Source organism: Lotus japonicus, chromosome 5 (assembly GCF_012489685.1).
Source record: "Lotus japonicus ecotype B-129 chromosome 5, LjGifu_v1.2".
NCBI classification, from domain to species: Eukaryota; Viridiplantae; Streptophyta; class Magnoliopsida; order Fabales; family Fabaceae; genus Lotus; species Lotus japonicus.
The window spans coordinates 22,020,913-22,038,969 of NC_080045.1; the positions used below are offsets into that span (position 1 = coordinate 22,020,913).

The window sequence follows — 18,057 nt, forward strand, 5'->3', positions numbered from 1 at the left end:
TTAACAGTAAACAAAGGCACAGTTAAAACTTACAGTATACTTCAAAAGAGCAGAACACTTTCATGTCCACACACATATAGAGAGATAGAGAGAGTTGAAAAGAGCCAGCATACTTGAATGACCTGGCTGGAAACTTGGGCAATGGTCCACGGAGATTGTTAAAAGACAAGTCCCTGAATGCATAGACTCAACATATCAGAATTTGGGCTAAAATGTTGACAAACGTAAGAAATCAACAAGTGGCAGGTTGTTGCCATTTTCAAGACTCATGAAACGTGTGAAAAGGGAAACTGATATAACCATACTCACAAGAAAGCAAGTTGTGGTATTTTGGCCAGTGAGACAGGAAATGGTCCAGACAAGCTATTGTTATTGAGCCTCCTGCATTCAATGTGTGCAAAGAAAACAGTGCATTCCATTACATATTTTACACAACAACAATTGAAGCAAAAAAGAAGTAGCACCATCTCAAAATATAAAATAAAATTTACGCCTTAGCAAACTAAGTCAACAAACCCATAAACAACAGATAGTGGCTTAACTGTGGCCCTAAATAATTTCCACCACTTTCTTATCAAAGGGATTCAAAGAGACAATAAAATACAGTAACTACTCACAGGTACTGAAGACTATTCAATTGGCTCAGGGAGGGTGGAATCAAGCCAGAGATTTTGATTATTGAGGTCAATTGGGGATAGTGGGTGAAAGCGACAAGTGTGGAAGAATTGTTTTGTGGAAGAAATTGATTGAGAGAACCAGAGAAGAAGGAAACTGACCGGAGGAGAATGAAGGAGGAGAGGTTTGTCGATCGTACACGGTGGTGGCAGCGGCGGAAGCGAAGCCTGTGTGTTTGTTCTTCCAAGTTGCGGCGGTGAGTCACAGACCTTGATAGTGTCGAAGCAGGAGCGGCGGTGAGTCACAGAGCAGAAGCGGCGTCAACAGCTTCCATAAACACCAGCGAGCGTCGAGAGGTGGTGGCGAACGGACCAGAGCTGATGGCGAACGCACCAGCGCTGATCGCGAGAGGTGATGGCGGCGTCGAGAGGCGATGGAGAGAGCTGATAGTGAGTTTGTGTGCGTTTGGGTTCAGGCCAGGGTTTGTGGAAATGTTAAAGAATGGAGGGGCATTTCCCAACGGTTCAATTAACACCGATGTCAAAAACAGAGAAATGAGACCCTTTGTAAAAACCGTTGTAAAAAGTATTTCCTAACTACTTTTCACATCAGACATATTCCCAACCGATGTGAAAACTATCATAAAAGTTCACTATAATTTCAATATTGCCACCGCGTCATCTTTTACATCAGGTAATTGATTAACCGATGTGAAAACCTTGATGTGAAAAGTCTTTTTTCTAGTAGTGAGCTTATGGTAGGGCATAAGCTGTTTGCATAAGCTCTCTCAAACACTGGAATAAGCGCTTATGCTATCAGATAAACTCAAATAAGATCTTCCAAACGGGGCCTTACTCCATGCTGGAGATTTGGCTCGATGACCTTACCACATGCTTCAATGGTCAAACATGTAATTGCCACATGTTTAATAAAGCGGACGTGAAATTTTATTTTATTTTTTAAAATAATTTTTTCACCTCAATTAACTCATTCACTTCCAATCTAACTCACTTAGATTAGGAGTTAATGAGTTAATTTGATGTTAAATAATCATTTTTATAGAAAAATGAGATAAAAAAAATTCACGCCAGTTTCATTAAACACGTGGCAATTACACGCAAGACGGTAAAGCAATGTGGCAAGGTCGCCGGACCACCACCTCCGATAAAGATTAAAATCAGGTAGTTTCTCAAATAGTAAAGACTGAGTTCAAACTTTGCACCGGTGATGGACCATTTTCAAACTTATCGTATTATACAGGGAACAAAACCTCATTTAACCCTTATATTTTGGTATAAAAGTATAGTAGATTTTAATCTAATAAACAAACATTTAATTAAATTGCACATCTATTCATATTTTATATTTTGTTCTACACATCACAAATCATAAGTTAAGTTCTAGAATTTGTTTTCCTAAACTAAATTAACTTAACACTAAATTTCCTGTCAAAAAAACTTAACACTAAATTTTATCGCTAAGCACACCTTGTCCATCTAATTCAAAAGCAATCCGTAGACATCACACAATTCCGCTAAGGGAAATCTGAATGTAGGGATTTGGGTTTAACACCCCACCATGAGGCTCCCCACCCCACTTTATTGAAAACGGGATTTAAATTTCCGTTTTTAATACAAATAAAACGGAATTTAAAAAACCGTTTTGTATTTTAGCATATGTGGCACATTTTCAACCATTTATTGTATACTAAAAAAACGAAATATTAAATTCCGTTTTAAAAACGAAAATTTAAATCCCGTTTTTAATAAAAGTGGGGTGGAAAGCCTCATGGGTGGGGTGTTAAACCCAAATCCCCTGAACGTAGAACCTCTAAAAACCATCTTAGCAAGAAACAGAGAAATCCCAGAGCATAAAATGAATGTCTTCTTCCCTAAACCTCAGAAAGGGTGAAAATTTCACCAGTCTACATGCACTACCCATCGATCTCTCTGTAACACGAAACAAAAGAAAAACAGGGTTATATACCTTTCTATAACTTGATTGATCGTCTCATGATGGAAGTGGATTGTATTGGTGTCTTTTATATTTTCCATGAAGCCAATACAGTTGCTGACACCTTAGCAAAACAGGGCTGTGATCTTACCACTCCGTTTCTGGAACTCAGATCTCGTATTCTGGAATCGAACTAGGAGTTTTGTCATAGCTGGCTGCTGTTCATGTGTTACTCCTTCTTCTGGCATTTTCTTCTGGCTGGTGGCAGACGTGTTTGTGCAGCTTAGTGGCCCCTGCTTCTTGCCTTTGCTTCCTCTTGGAGCTGTTCTGTTTCTTTCTTTTTGTACTGGTGTTGTTCCTTTAGTTTCTAGTTTCTAATTTCTGTTGTTTAGTTGTTATTGGGGGATCTGTCATAAGTCCCTTTCTTGTTCCTGTACTTGCTTCCTTTAGCATTTCTCTTTTATCTATATATTATATTTAGTTTTCTAAAAAAAAAAACTATTTATGATCGATAATAGGGTCATGACTAACAATTTTCTTGCTTCAGTTTCAATTACTAACATTACCACCACAAGATCAGGGGTTGAACTGTTTTGGTGTTAATCCTTAATGGTTGACAACTTAAAATTCTTCTTGCAAATCTTCATGAGTGATTGTAGCGGATGGTTATGATGATTAAATTGCAAGAAGGTAAAAAGGATATGAGCACATTAAAATTTGTCTTGTTTCACCCAGTGCGGGCTATCTCTCATCCTTGGCCACAACCAAGTTTTTCATTAGAATAAGTGTTCAAAGGACTTCTCTTTTTCAAGTATTAGAATGAATTCCCATAAGTGTTCTTTGATCCAATCGTTCCAAGCTATTCAGTATTCTTTTTCCCAGCTTCTAGTATTATTCACATCAACCTCTCCAGGCTGTTGAGTAATCTTTTGCCCCATCCTGTTCAGGCTCTAACATGAGATAATCAGAAGTAGCAAAAGAAAGGGGGGTTTGAATTGTGCCATCCAAAATCTTGGTTTTCCAAACGATTGAAAATTTTGTTGTCTTCGTTGGGATCGTTTGGTGCAACGGATAAAAGAGTATAGAGAAAGAATCAAGAGACACCACCAGTTTATCCTGGTTCACCCCCAGAATGATAGGCCTACATGCAGTCATTGGCTATACCAAGATTTCACTATGTAAGTGTCAAGGACTTCTCCATACAAGTATTATTATTCATGCCTCTTCAGATATTGTTGAGTATTCTTTTTGCCACAACCTCTCCAGGCAAAACAAGTATTATTTTACCACGGCCTCTTTAGGCATTAACAAGTATTTATTTTGCTACTGCCTCTCCAAGCATAACAAGCATAACAAGTATATTTAGGAATTTAATCCAACCTTAGGGGTATTAACTACTTGATCTGCGAGCTGATTCACATGTTTCGGCTTTGTGACAGCTATCTCAGCTTCAAAAATGCAAGTATCATTCACGATAAAGCCATTACTAGGGTCATAAAGTTCAACTAAAGTTATGAACATCGTGCTACCCCAATCAGACTCTCTTGCATTGAACTGGTGTTCATATTCTAGCAGACAAAATTCATAGAACGAGACAATAGTTTTCGATTAATAATTGATTTCAGACAAATAGAGCTATTAGCTATATGATTAGAAAGTGGGAGTAGTATACTTAGTATATACAATAATGCAATACCTTTAGTTATTGTCATTTTGCCATTAACTTGATTAATAAGGCTCAGCTTGAACTTTTCAACTCTGCTCCAGTCATTTGGCAAATTAGATAGATCCCCTCCAGCATCCAAATAAATTGACAAGTAGCTAGTATTGTTGCCCTTTGGAAAGATAAGAATCCGCCTATAAGCAAAATCCAAAAATATATGAAAAATTAGCAGAAATGAAAAATCATGTCTAAGAATATAATACACATGATATATATATATATATATATATATATATATATATATGCATTAACCAAGAATGCATTCAAATTAACACACCATGGATGGCCACCGATGACGAAATTCTCAGAGTACAGCTTCTTTGTTTTCAATTTAGAGAAATTCTTGATCGTCCATGTGAATTTCTCATACGTTTTATCACTTGTGAGTTGATTATCCATTTCAACAATTTGCTAATTCAGCACTAACACTGAAAAAGGGAAAAACCACTTTCATTTAAAATAATAATAATCAAACGATGATTAGCCAAAAAAGAGATATAAATTAGGATGAAAAAAAAAATCATCAAGCAAAGAATACCAAATTAAACGAATATTGATATCACACCTAGTGCCTCAAACACACATAATGATAACTTCAAGTTCGATAGCAATATATGATGTTTGTAACAACCCAACACAACGTTAATGAGGAAAAGAGAAAGATTTGTTGTGTGAGTAAGGGGGAAGAGCTACCTCTAAGAAAGGTTAAGAGGCTACTTGGACTAAAGGTTACTTTTGATTCCCCATAAGTTTTAACTTCTGTTCACGGGACTACTTTATATTTGCCCCAAAGAATCTTTTCTTTTATTTATTTCATTTATTTTGTAAACAGCAGTCTCATTTTCGGTAGATTACTTGTGCAATATATGAAGAATATAAAAAAGTGGAAATTTTTTTATTCAAAAAGAAAGATTTAATTTTTTGGCTTTTTTTTTAATAATGCAAAATTAAAATTAATTTGAAAAAAGGGTTACAAAAAAAATTATAACTGTCTGGGGTAGTTTTCGACAGGTGGACGATGACGTGGTTGGACTTTAAGGGATTCACAACATGTTCGCGAATGGGAAAAGGGCAAAAGGGGAATCTGAGCACTTTTTCAATGCACAAGAGGAAGGATTCGCGGTCAAAGCTACGAATGCCCTATATGGTCGTTCCCAATGCATATGTCTGATTGACCGGGTACATGCATGTCATTAGCAACAACTTTTTGCGAATCCTTTACATGAAAGAGTGTGCTTTTCAGATGATGGCAGACTTGGAACAGAGGAAGAAGCATGCACAGGCATTCCCGAGCATGCATGCGAATGGCTTGTAAAGAAATTCGCGAATATTTTTGCGAATGCTTAACACTTTCTAGCCCTATAAATGGACCGCCAGAAATGTAAAGCTTCAACACTCCCAATTCTCATCTTTTGCTTGCTCGACCTCCCTCTTCAACTCTCTCAATTCCCATCTTTCAACTCTCATATCTCAACTCTAAAGTGATTGAATACTTCCCTCTCAAGCTCTATCAATCCTCAAACTCTCTGAAGTCTCAAAGTCTCTCAATTGTTGGTAAATATTACATTAATACACTTCAATTGCCAATTTTCATATTAGAGAGAAAGTTTTTCATTCCTAGAAATCTTTTTCTGCTAAATTTCTTTTCACCATAGGGTTTGAAGATTTTTTTTTTGGATAAGCAAAATTGTATTAAGATGAAATACTAGGGGTATTTCAACCCATGTACAAAGAAATAAAAGTGGAATATACAGTGATCATTGAAAACATAGCACAGTAGCAAAAAACCAGCACACTAAAATGATCCTATTTCCTCACGCTGGCAGTAGCAACAAGGACAGCAGCAAAGGTAACAGAACCCGATGGCAAAACAAGAAAGAGACAAGGAGACAAGGAGAGGCTATGCATCCAAAACAAATAGGAAGCTCCAAAGCTAATTCAGATTAAGCCCAGCTACCAACAATTCAAAGCAAATTAATAAAGTGCATAGGTTGACACTGCCACTCATAGAGGGAACATGCAAATCCCTTAAGACCCTTCATCCAGCTCCAAGACTTAAACTGAATCACATCTAGTAAATTTTCCAGATTAATTGAAGTCCCTCTGAATATATTGGCATTCCTAAGACCCCAAATACTCCAAATAGTGGCCAACCAAACCAACCAAGCTCCATGTTTCTGGGATTTTGTCCAGCAGTAGAAAGTGTGCTGGTGAAAGTGTGCATTGCCTTCTATTGGGGTCACCGTAGAGAAGCCTAACCAGCTGTAGCAGGCCATCCAAATTCTCCAAGTCACCGAACACGAAAATAAAAGATGAGAAGAAGATTCCTCATGCTGGTTACAAAGAGGGCAAAGACTCTCTTGAGAGGAATGAATCACATGTCTTCTCTTTAGATTATCCCTGGTTTGTATTCTATTAAGTAGGGTTCTCCAAGCAAAGGCAAGAATGTTTGAAGGTGCTGGAATGCCCCATAATTCCTTGAAAGCAGCATCAGTGCAGTTCAGTTCTGGTCCCTGCAGGCAAATATAAGCAGATTTGACTGAGAAAAGGCCATCCGGAGATTCGATCCAAACCCATCTATCACTAACATCTGGCCTCAGTATAAAGGACTGCAAAATGGACAGCAATTGATCACATAATTCCAGCTCAAAGTCTCTTAAATTCCTCCGCCATTTTAAGTCCCAAACCCAGGTTCCATGCTCCCAAAAGCCCACCTGACTGATGCAATGTTGCTGCTGGACAGATAAGGAGAACAATCTTGGAAATTTTTCATTGAGCTTCCAGTCATGTAACCAAGGGTCCATCCAAAACAGAGTTTCGTTACCTGCCCATAGGGTTTGAAGATTGATTGTGTGTAAGTGGATGCTTGCATAGTTTTGGGCTTGTATAATTCATGAGTGATTGTTTATGCGTGAAAACTATATATACCTGCAAACAGATGGATCCGACAAGCAATCTGAGACCTGGTGCAGATCCTGTAATGTGAGTACTTAGGTTCGGTTGTTTACAACTTACAAGTAATGAAAAATGTGTTGAGTGTGCTAAGTTTAGTTTCAAAGACATTTGTAAAAGTAGAATGTGCGAGAAAACACCAAGTTATCACCTATCTTGTGAACCAAGATTTGATAGTTCGTAAAAATCAACACCAAAGTGATGTTGAGTTTAAGAAAAAAACTAGGAATTAACACGAAAACGGATAGAAAAGCTCAAGAAAATATATTGAATTGCAAATTGTATCTAAAGGGGTTGTTAAATGATCATGATAAAGTTTGGATTAAATAACCCATCATCCAATCACATTTGAGATAAATGAGTTGGAAATAAATTAATAAATAAAATATAAAAATTTCAACTCATTTATCTCCAATGTGATTGGATGATGGGTTATTTAACCCAAACTTTATCATAGGTCATTTAGACAACCCCGTATTTAAAATGAAAGTTGAAAAACGGGCGGAAGGAAATTCTTTAGATGAATTTAATACAACAAGAACATTAAGTATTATTCCTTAATACATGTGACACAACTTTAAAATTAAAATGACAGTTTTTTTTTTGAAAGCAGAATATATATATATATAATATAAAGTTGATAGTACAGATAACACACAACGTGTGAATAGTCCACAATGCAACAACGAAAGTCCTAAGACTTCTACCCGGTGAATAAACACCTAAAACCTATGAGAAGAGCATCTATCGGGGACCTAGGTGTGGCAAATGTCACACAACCCAACAAAAATAGGGCTCAACTTGACATTGAGACCCAATTAAATACAGTACATCAAACAAATAGAAAACAGCAAAGAGATCACTGTCAACTATACCCAAGAGACCCGGTTACAGCATCAGCAGCCCAAGAACACCAACGACGAACACCCAAAAATTAAAATGACAGTTATTAAGGAAATGATGAAGAACACCATAAACCATACTCTAATAATGTATGTTGGTATTAAGGCTGATACCAATTTCAAGCCTGTAAGTTATTATCAGCTTCTACATAAAATATTACCCCAAATGAAATAAGAAAAATTAGTGGAGAAGAGAGAAAAATTAGTGGAGAAGAGAGAAAAATTAGTGGAGAAGAGAGAAAAATTAAAAAAATGTGATGCATACTTTGTTGTGGCAGAAAGAGAGAAGTGAGAAAAATGAAGTTTTGAAGAGATGAAAAATATTATTAAAGGTGTTTAAAAATTAAAATTAAAAAAGTGTGATATATTGTAATATATAAAATTTGAGATAAATCATTCAGTAGATACAAGCACATTTAGTTATCCACAAACTAAAAAACCAACAATGAAGTATCCAATGAGTGATACAAGTTTATCACCCTCCATATCCTAGTTTTGCATCCAAATGTTTCTCTTCAACTACTTCTTTTAGGCTCACCAACTCTCTTCTTGCTACTTCAAGTTCCAGTTCTAAAGCATCTACTTTCTCCTCCATCCTTTTCACATGCTCAACTTTCTTTCTATAACCTTTCATGTCTAAAGCATATTGATAATGAGCTACCAGCCAGGACAAATCAAACCCAAATGTTTCAAGCTCCTCCCATAAATTCTGAAGATGCTTACATTCATCATCATCCATATCTTTCACTTTCTTAGTCTTCAAAAAATGTAGAACCTCACCCAGAGTTGTGAATGCCAATTCAGAATACTTGCGACGCCTCTTCCGTTGGCAATCAACTAGTGACGGATGCCATGAACACACTTCCTCTAGCAATGGAACAAAAGCTTTTTCTATTTCACCTAAACCCTTGAAATCCATAAACTCCCAAGTTTGTTCAACTTCTGACTTGCTAAGGAAAATCCTAGCTTCAATTACACAAGTATCATTAACAATAAACCCACTGCTAGGGCCACAAAGTTTATCTAAGGGTATGAACTCTGGGTAACCCCTGATATTCTCAGTTGCATTGAATGTACACTCACTCTGTTTGATTCCTAGCAAATGCACATTTTGAAAAGCCTTATTTTATTAGAATTTAAACAATGTGATTAGTAATTGAAATGAAAAAAGAAAAGAAATGGAGGAATATGAAAGATATATATATATATATACCTTTTACTTTTGTCAATTTGCCATTGACCTGATTAATTAGAGCCAACTCAAAATTTGCAAATCTGCTCCAGCATTCTGGAAAATTATCAAGACCCCAAGCTTCTAAATAAATTGACAAGTAGTCCACACCATCTCCCTTTGGGTAGATAAGAATCCGCCTGAAAGCAAATTAAAGTTCAAAACACACGAGAAAAAATTAAACCAATCAAACAAAAATCTATGTCTAAGAATGCAATAAAAAGTGAATTCATTCAAGCACCATGCGTGACCATTGAGGACGAAATTTTCAGAGTACAGTTCCTCGGAGTCCAATTCAGAGAACTTCTTAATCGTCCACCTAAATTTCTCAAACGTTTTACCACCTACGTGTTTATTCTTCTTCATTTTCACTGTTAAAAAAATGCTGCTTCTCTAGACTAAGCAGCTGACTCATTTTATAAGAGTTTATGTTGGTTCCTTAATTACATGTCTTTTCACTATCCCATTTTCTTTGGCCATTACAAAGCCCAATCATCTTGCGTGGGTAAAACTGTTGAGCATCTGTTAAGCTAAAAACTACGAGGACTACGACTCTCGACATCATGGTGCAAAGGTGGGTTCTCGACAGCAAGGGCTATGGCGAAACCGACAACTCAGCATACGGTGCCCCTCAAAGTCAAGTTAGTAAGAGTTATATCTCGACAAACTCAGCAGATGAAGAAATCTCGATCATCTTAATGGAAAAGGCAGTTACCGAGTAACAAGTAACTACAAGCACGTGCATATACCCACGATGCCACGAATAGCAACGGTTGCCCACGACTCAGAACCACCCACGTGGCAATAGAGTCACGTGCTCGAAGACCAGCGGCTAAACGTGGGGCATGGCGCCAAAATTCAAAACCCACGAAGCCATCATGCACCCAAGAAAAACCGCCAAGAACGTGGGCAAGGACAGCACTATAAATAGAAGAAGCAGCAGCAGAAAGAGAAATTCCCAACTCAAAACTCCGAAAGTTCACCAAAAAGCTCTAAACGTCCGCATCAATGAGACTCAGAGAGCAAAACGTGATGATGGAGGAGTATGTTGCAGAACCAACGCTTTAGTTTTCTTGCATCTAAGTTTGTTAATTCCCCAGTTCTTCTACGCATTTCCCTGTCGAGATCTTCATCTTTTTATAGTTTTTATGTTATTTTGATGTATGTGATTTCTTTGTAATTGACCCGTGTGTAATGAAATTCAGTTCTGTTTAAACCAACTTGGTGTTGTCGAAAAAGCATTCACACACACAACACTTTGGCAAAGCGTTTTCTCAAAAGGACCCCGAATCTAAACTTCCTTTAGTCGAACTAAGAGGATATTTGTTTACCAAAAAACCACGTAAACAGCATCCCCATTAATATCGGTCTTGTCTTTTATTATTCCATTTTACGAATAATAATAAACTAAACATGTGATTCATAGAGATCGAGTTAGTTAATTAGTTCATTGAGTTTAAAACCAGCACTCCACAATATTATTCCTTTGGGTTCTCGTCATCATTAACCTTTTAGGTTTTAACCATCGTAAGTGTTCAATCAAACCAAGAGGCCCAATTTACTTTTTTTTTTATTAATAAAAAATGGTAGAATGGAGAGAAAACACCTCCAAACTATCAGACAGGGAGCCAGTGGCATGCTGGGGAAGTCAGGAGAGACTCACTCCTAGAAGGAGCGTCGGGGAATCTCCCCAAGAAGGGTTACTCATCAACTAAGATTTTATAATGACCACAGAGTATTTGAACCCTCGACCTTTGGGAGGTGAGAGGTAAATCTGAAACCTAAAGCGAGTACAATTTACTTTCGTTCACTGATATACACAACGTCTATAATGATGACGATTTCTTTATTATTATTTTCTTTGAAATTCTGTTCAAAGGCCTTTATTATTTCTTTCTCTCACGTGAATCGGTGCATGTGATCATTTTAGGAATATTATTTCTGGCAAGGGAAATATTCAAATATCAAAAATTGATATCTTTTTCAGGATTGTGGTTTCAGTTTTAGACATATCATATTCGTTTGGTTGTCAGAATATGTAATAGCAAGATATGATAAAGAGTTCGATAATGATTGAATATGATATAAACAATGAAAAATATATCAAATTTTTTTAAATAAAAAATACATCCTATATTTTTTAAAAACTAATTTTCTAAATTAATTTTTTTTTTAAAAGTGATTATTCTAATAATTTTTTATTTAAATTTTCATAAATGAGCCTATATTTTAAAATTAACTATAATTTTATTAATTTTTAAAGGAGCCTATTTTAATTAAAAATAAAAACTATAGTAGTGACAAGTGATAAAATAAAATTTGTTAAATTAATTTTTTTCAAAAGTACTTTATGTTTAAATTATAAATTATTATATAAGGAGAGAAATAATTTTAAATAATAGTAAATGATAAAATTAAATAGGCTTTATTTACGACTGATAAATTACTTTCAAAAAAAATACTACTAATAAATTTATATTTGTGAGGAGTCTATTTCATTGTTAGTGATAATTTTATTTGTTTTTACTATCACATAAATAAAAAATAATGTTAAGTAAGTGGTAGCAAGTGAAAAGGGTAATTTAATTATTTTATATGAGTAAATTCAATATTTTCACCATTAATAAATTATTATAATTTTAATTAAATTAATTAGTAACTAAATATTAACTTAGCAATAACAACTAGTAATTGATAAATAATAAAATTAATATATAACTAAAATTAATATTTTTATGTTTATTAATTTATATTATTATAAATTATATAAAATATAAATATTGAAATATTTGAATTTAAGGTTAGGGTACTAAAAAAGAATCATAATCTGCTATCATATCTTGTTAGGATAATTATATCTGAGCTACCCCTAAGGATAACTTTTACACATGATAGTGAACAAGATAGGATAAGAGACATGATTGTGTTATCCTATCCTGTTGGTGCAACAAACAACAGATAGCAGGATATGATTACACTATCTTATCTTGTTTGCTTATCCTATCTACCAAACGGGTCCATAATATCATAACTTCTCTTCACATATTAAACATACAACCCTAAAACTACTATTTCATTTAGTTCCTATGAATTCTTAAGGAAGAAATAATTGATCACACTCCCTGTTACTCCTATGCTATTGTAGGAAACATTAGAGATCATAAGAATGCAACAATTCCAGGACAAGTTGATCGAGGATAGCACTTCATTGACTCTCAACAGTAGTTGAGTTAGGGATATATAGTGCTTTTCTGATTAGATGGCCAACAACCTCAACACATAAATGAGAAAGCTAAGAGGCTGTTTGGTTTATTCATTTTCTTATTTTCAAATAAAAAGTTAGAAATAAACTAAAACAGAAAACAAATAAAAGTCATTTTCATTTTCACTGAAGATGAAGTCGAGTTATCACCACTTCATTGTCGCCCCGAACACCACCACATTCATTGCCGCCACCATTATCATCACTACAGCATCCACCGCCACCACCACCATCATTGTTGCCGCCACGTTTATCATCACCAGCACTGTCACCACCGCCGTCGTCGCCAACATCACTTTATTCGCGACCACCACCACCACCATCGGCGCCGCCACCATCGCCGCCACCACTACTGCCACTACCATCACCGCCAAGACCACCAACTAGTGAGAAGAGCCGCCACCATCATCATCACCATCACTACCGCATCCACCGCCACCATCACCATCACTGTTGCCTCCACGACCATCATCACCAGCATTGTCACCACTGCCACGGCCGCCGCCAACATCACTTCATTCGCGACCACCACCACCACCATCGCCAACGCCACCACCGACGTCACCACTACTTCCACGACTGTCACCGCCACCACTACTGCCACTACCATCACCGCCAAGACCACTAAGTAGTGGGATGAAAAATGGTGATGGTGGAGGTTGGTTTTAGTGGTGATGTTGGTGGTAGCGGTGGAGCCGAAGGAGGTGGTGGGTGGGGAGGAGGTGAATGTGATTTTAGTGGTGGCGGTGAAGAAGGTTGTGGTAGTAGCCATGGTGGTGGTTGTGGCGATGACGGTGAATGTGATGGCGGCAATGATGGTAATTGTAAGACAGTAGTATGATTTCAATGGGTGATTTCTCGTTCATCTGAAATAGGTATAAACTAGTATTTTTGACCCGTGCGATGCACGGGGGATTTTCACTTTTATTTATTTGTGTGTTTTTATTATTTTTGTGTTATTTTCTAAAAGATATTTTTGTATTAATATATTATTTTGTATAAGAATTTTTTAAGGTCTTTTTTTTTATAAATGTGTTTTTTTGTTTGGTCGTGGCGTTGTGATGGATTTAGTGTGTCTGAGGTGTCTTGTCTCCACTGAGACGACACACCCCATTCTTTTAACTTGTCTTGTTTTACAACCCTTATTGTTTGAGAGTTACCTTGGCTATATAGTGGGTTGTATTATCCATATGCAAGATTTTAATTTGTTTTTACCTTAGCTGATGTTACTCCATTCAAGGGGATTGAAATACATGTTCTGTCACCAGCCTCTCGCTTCGTTGGGTTCTTCGTTGTGACGTGTTGATGCATCGCATCCATCTTTGATGACAACAAATACCTCATATGCGCCCAACCTCTAGGGAGCTTCCTCCTGCCTGGGATCGACCTTTTCCAGATGTGGTGAATGACAATTTTGATGCTTTTATTTCAGCTAGTTTTGACTTTTTGTTTTGAATTATTATTTTATGAAAATTGTGATACAATATTTTCATGAAGTTGAAACTTCCTGTTGTTATTGTCATTCCACAATAACAACTTCTTCTCCAAAAAGTTGGTTGAAACTGAGCTTATTAGTAAATATTATAATATTTTTGAGTGTTCAGTCTACAACTTCAAAATAATGATTGCGAATATTGAGTTCTTCGTCCTTTCATCTTATAGTTGTTGTTTATGCTCTTCAAATGAAAGTTTTCTCTGTTCCTCCATAACCATAGAAAAAAAACAGCCATTTATCTTAATTAATTGTTGACATTATCGTCTCATAAACACTTTTTTATTCCGGTGTCATGTTAGATAGAAGATGTACATACTATGTTGTTAGATCTTGTCTATCATATAATTCATCCATAATAAGCTTATTTTGAGAAGTTGGTATTGAGGACCTATCAATTTGAGTCATTTGGGGGAAGCCGACTAATGACCTGCTGCTGCTTTGCAATAATGTGATTATTTTTGCAAATGCGAAATTTTTTATTTGCTCATTAGTAAGTTTTAAATCTACAACAATATAAGTAGTAGTGTAAGAAAACTATTGCATTATAATTTTTATTTTGAATAGTGGTGTTTTTATTTTTTGATAGACAAATGTAAATTGTTAGTAATGTTAGTAAATTAGTCTCTCCTCAGGATTCGAACCCTGAAAACTTCACCCTTCATCTTACCCAACTCTTATGTCCCCTAACTCTTACAACATGAGCTAATCCTCGGGGACAATGATGTTTTATTTAATCTTTGTTTTAAATGCACTCACCTCTACGTTACTTAAGAAGTCTTTGTCTTGCAAAATAAAGCATCATTCTAAGAATTTTTTTTTAAATTTTAAAATGACATTGTTTATTTTTTATGAGATCATTTTTATTTTTTTTAGTTTTCACTCATAAAATTATGATTTTTTTATTTGGTCTATGATTACTAAATGTTATGAAACCCCTGTTTTAGATATTAAATATATGTAAATATTACACATATTATATGGAGTTATGAATGTGAAAGTTTTTTTGCCTCATGAATTTAATTCTTTATTTTTCGTGATGATTATACATTTTAAAGGGATAATTTTTTTTTGTAAACGAATGGGTATTTAAACTCAAGTATTGTTATATCAACCTTAAATATTCATTCAATTACACAATCAAAATAAAAATAGATTAAATGGTATTTAAATGATTTCTTTTAGTTTCAAATTAATTAAATTTCTAATTGTTAATGACAATAAATTACATTAGTTGTATGAGTAAATGATATTTAAATCATTTATTTCAATGTAATTGAATTTTAAATCAATAAAATATGAATTAAAATTAAAATAATTTTTTTATTGGTTTTAATTTTAAACTATAATATTGGATACTTAAAATTAAAATTAAAATTAAAGGCAATTTTTCTTTTAAAATATAACGTTTGTATTTATGTCAATTTGAACATATACATTGGTTTGATACATATCTCATATCTATATCTCTGACATTTTTTCCTTAAATATTTTTAAATTATTTATAATCAAGTTTCATATATTATTCTTATAATTTAAAAAAAATTCCAACATTTTCACATATCTCATTTATATTATTTATTCCATCCTACCACTACAATAAAAAAAGTAAGTTTCATATATTAAGATTTAACTATGTTATCAGTTATTATAATTATTAATATAGAATGGAACTTGAAAAGTTTAGCATTCCACTTGCAAGCTTCACTATAAATTTATTGAATGCACTTCAATTTTATAACTTATGCCCCTTTACAATCCCCTTGCAAGCTTCACCCAAATTCTACGTAAATGACATTGTTTCAAGTTCTATGACTCATATAAATTTATCAATTTATGATTGGATCATTGGGTTCGGTTGCTGGTCCTCAGTGGGTGTGGAATATTGCTTTTGTTCGAGATTTTCTGGGTTGGGAGAGAGAACAATATCATGATTTGCAGGCACTTCTTCAGACTTTGGTTCCGAAACAGGGGGAGAGGGCGTATGCTGATTCGCTCATTTGGAAACATGATAATATGAGCCTTTATAGTGTTAAATCTATGTGTGCAGTAGTAGAAGCTCGATGGTTCACTGAGGATTGTTGGTCAGTACCTCAAATCTTAAGGCCTATTTTACCTTCCAAAATTGCTTTATTTTTGTGGCAGGTACAGAAGAACAGAATAGCTTCTAAGGAGAATCTAGCTCAAAGAGGGGTGGTCTTAGAGAATGGTGCGTCCTGCATCTTTTTCTTGTCTACAACAGAGTCGGTGCCTCATCTTTTTTTGCATTGTCCGAGAATTTGGATGTTATGGATAGCTGTGTTACACAGGGAGGGCATTTCCTGGTCTGCTCCAGCATCAATTTCGACATTGCTGGATGAATGGGGTGCATTGCGTAAAAGTACCTCAAGAATTTTATGGGATTTGATTCCTTATGCATTATGCTGGGAGATATGGATGGCACGGAATAATGTGATTTTCCATGATAAAATTTTTGATCCAGAAGCTATTTGGGAGTCTCATGTATTTTTAATTTTTACCTGGATGAGAGCTTGGTGGCAAGATTGTCCTTATGATGCAAATCAGTTTGCAAGGGGTTTCACAAAAATTGATGTACATGCTAAGGTCAGCACGCGGCCTGTCATACCTTGGAAACCACCTCAAGGATTGATTCTGAAATTAAATGTGGATGGTTCTTTCCAATCGGGCAGGGCGGGCATTGGGGGGATTCTGAGGAATAATGTCAAGAAGGTGGCTGGAAAATTCTCTAGAAAGGTGGAGGTAAAACGCGCGGATGAGGCAGAGGTTTTAGCAATCTTATATGCCTTATTATTTTGCCAACAGTTCATGGTATATTCGGTAGAAATTGAGAGTGACTCAAGTCTTGCAGTGGATTGGGTGTGCGGGACAAAAAACAGACCTTGGAATTTAACAAATGAGTTGAATATGATTGACTATTTACTTCCATTGGTGGCTTGTCGTGGGGTATCACATATTTTGAGGGAGGGGAACATGGAGGCGGACGAGTTAGCAAAGGAGGGATGTTCTCGTGAGGAGCCAATTTGGCATTATGATGGGCACCAAGGTTGACATAACAATTTTGGTAATTTCTTTTGGTACTGATTTTTTGCAGGGCCCTAAACAATCTGAGTGTGGAAATTCCGGCCATTTTTGCTGCTGTTTGCGCTGTTTTTTGTCGCTGTTTGGAGCTGCTGGCTGCTGTCTTGCTGTTTCGCTGTTTGCTGTTTTGCTGCTGTTGCTGTTGCTGTTGCAGATTTCTGTTTTGTTGTTGCTGAAGCTGCTGTTGCTGTTTCCTTGGGTCTGTTTTGCTGTTTGTTGTTTGCTGTTTGGAGTTGCTGGATGCTGTCTTCCTGGTTGCTGTTTGCTGTTTTCTGCGTTTGCTGTTGTTGCTGTTACTGTTTTGCTGTTTATTGTTGCTGCTGCTTCGTCTGGTTGCTGTTTCTATTCGCTGTTTTGATGCTACAGAGATTGGAATACTGCTGTTTTTACTGTATACGAATTTCCTGTTGCCGTTTGGGCTATTTCGCATGTTTTATAGATGCATGGTGGCTTTCCCAAGTTGGTGGTACTCTTTTTCCTTGCTGGGTTTTTTCCCAATGGGTTTTTCTCAGTAAGGTTTTAACGAGGCTCCTTCTTGGGAACATGTTAGAAGCCATCATGCGGGTTGGTGGTGGGTTTGGTGCATTTTTAAGCACTTGGTTTGTCAGGAACCATTCTGTTTCAGATTGTACGTTACTCTTGCCTTGAGTTATTTTGCCTCAAGCATTTTCTTAATAATATTCATTTCGTTTTCAAAAAAAAAATTATGATTGGATTTAAAAATATTATTTATATTTATATGTCTTGGTCTGTTATTAGTTTTTGCAATAGTAACATAGAACAATTTATTTATTTATTTTATCTATTTGAAACAAAATATGTGTTTTA

General features: G+C 35.7%; 2 protein-coding genes across 3 annotated transcripts; both read right to left on the reverse strand.

Annotated features, from left to right (window-relative positions):
- Positions 1–21: 21 nt before the first annotated feature.
- On the reverse strand, positions 22–4,895 carry LOC130716625 (ubiquitin C-terminal hydrolase 12-like). Of its 2 annotated transcripts, XM_057566607.1 has the most exons (5): positions 4,830–4,895; positions 4,569–4,719; positions 4,265–4,425; positions 310–381; positions 22–173 (listed from the first exon to the last, which is right to left on the reverse strand). In XM_057566607.1, the coding sequence occupies exons 2-5, from the start codon at positions 4,688–4,690 to the stop codon at positions 61–63; spliced, it is 468 nt and encodes a 155-aa protein (XP_057422590.1). In that variant the 5' UTR covers positions 4,691–4,719; positions 4,830–4,895; the 3' UTR covers positions 22–60. The 2 variants fall into 2 exon arrangements, with proteins under 2 accessions (XP_057422590.1, XP_057422589.1); XM_057566606.1 differs by lacking the exons at positions 22–173; positions 310–381 and adding an exon at positions 2,375–4,136.
- A 3,725-nt stretch (positions 4,896–8,620) lies between these two features.
- LOC130719306 (MATH domain and coiled-coil domain-containing protein At3g58360-like) lies at positions 8,621–9,742 on the reverse strand. The gene is made up of 3 exons (XM_057569930.1): positions 9,618–9,742; positions 9,359–9,516; positions 8,621–9,240 (listed from the first exon to the last, which is right to left on the reverse strand). Exons 1-3 carry the CDS (start codon positions 9,740–9,742, stop codon positions 8,621–8,623), a joined length of 903 nt encoding a protein of 300 aa, XP_057425913.1.
- Positions 9,743–18,057: the final 8,315 nt, after the last annotated feature.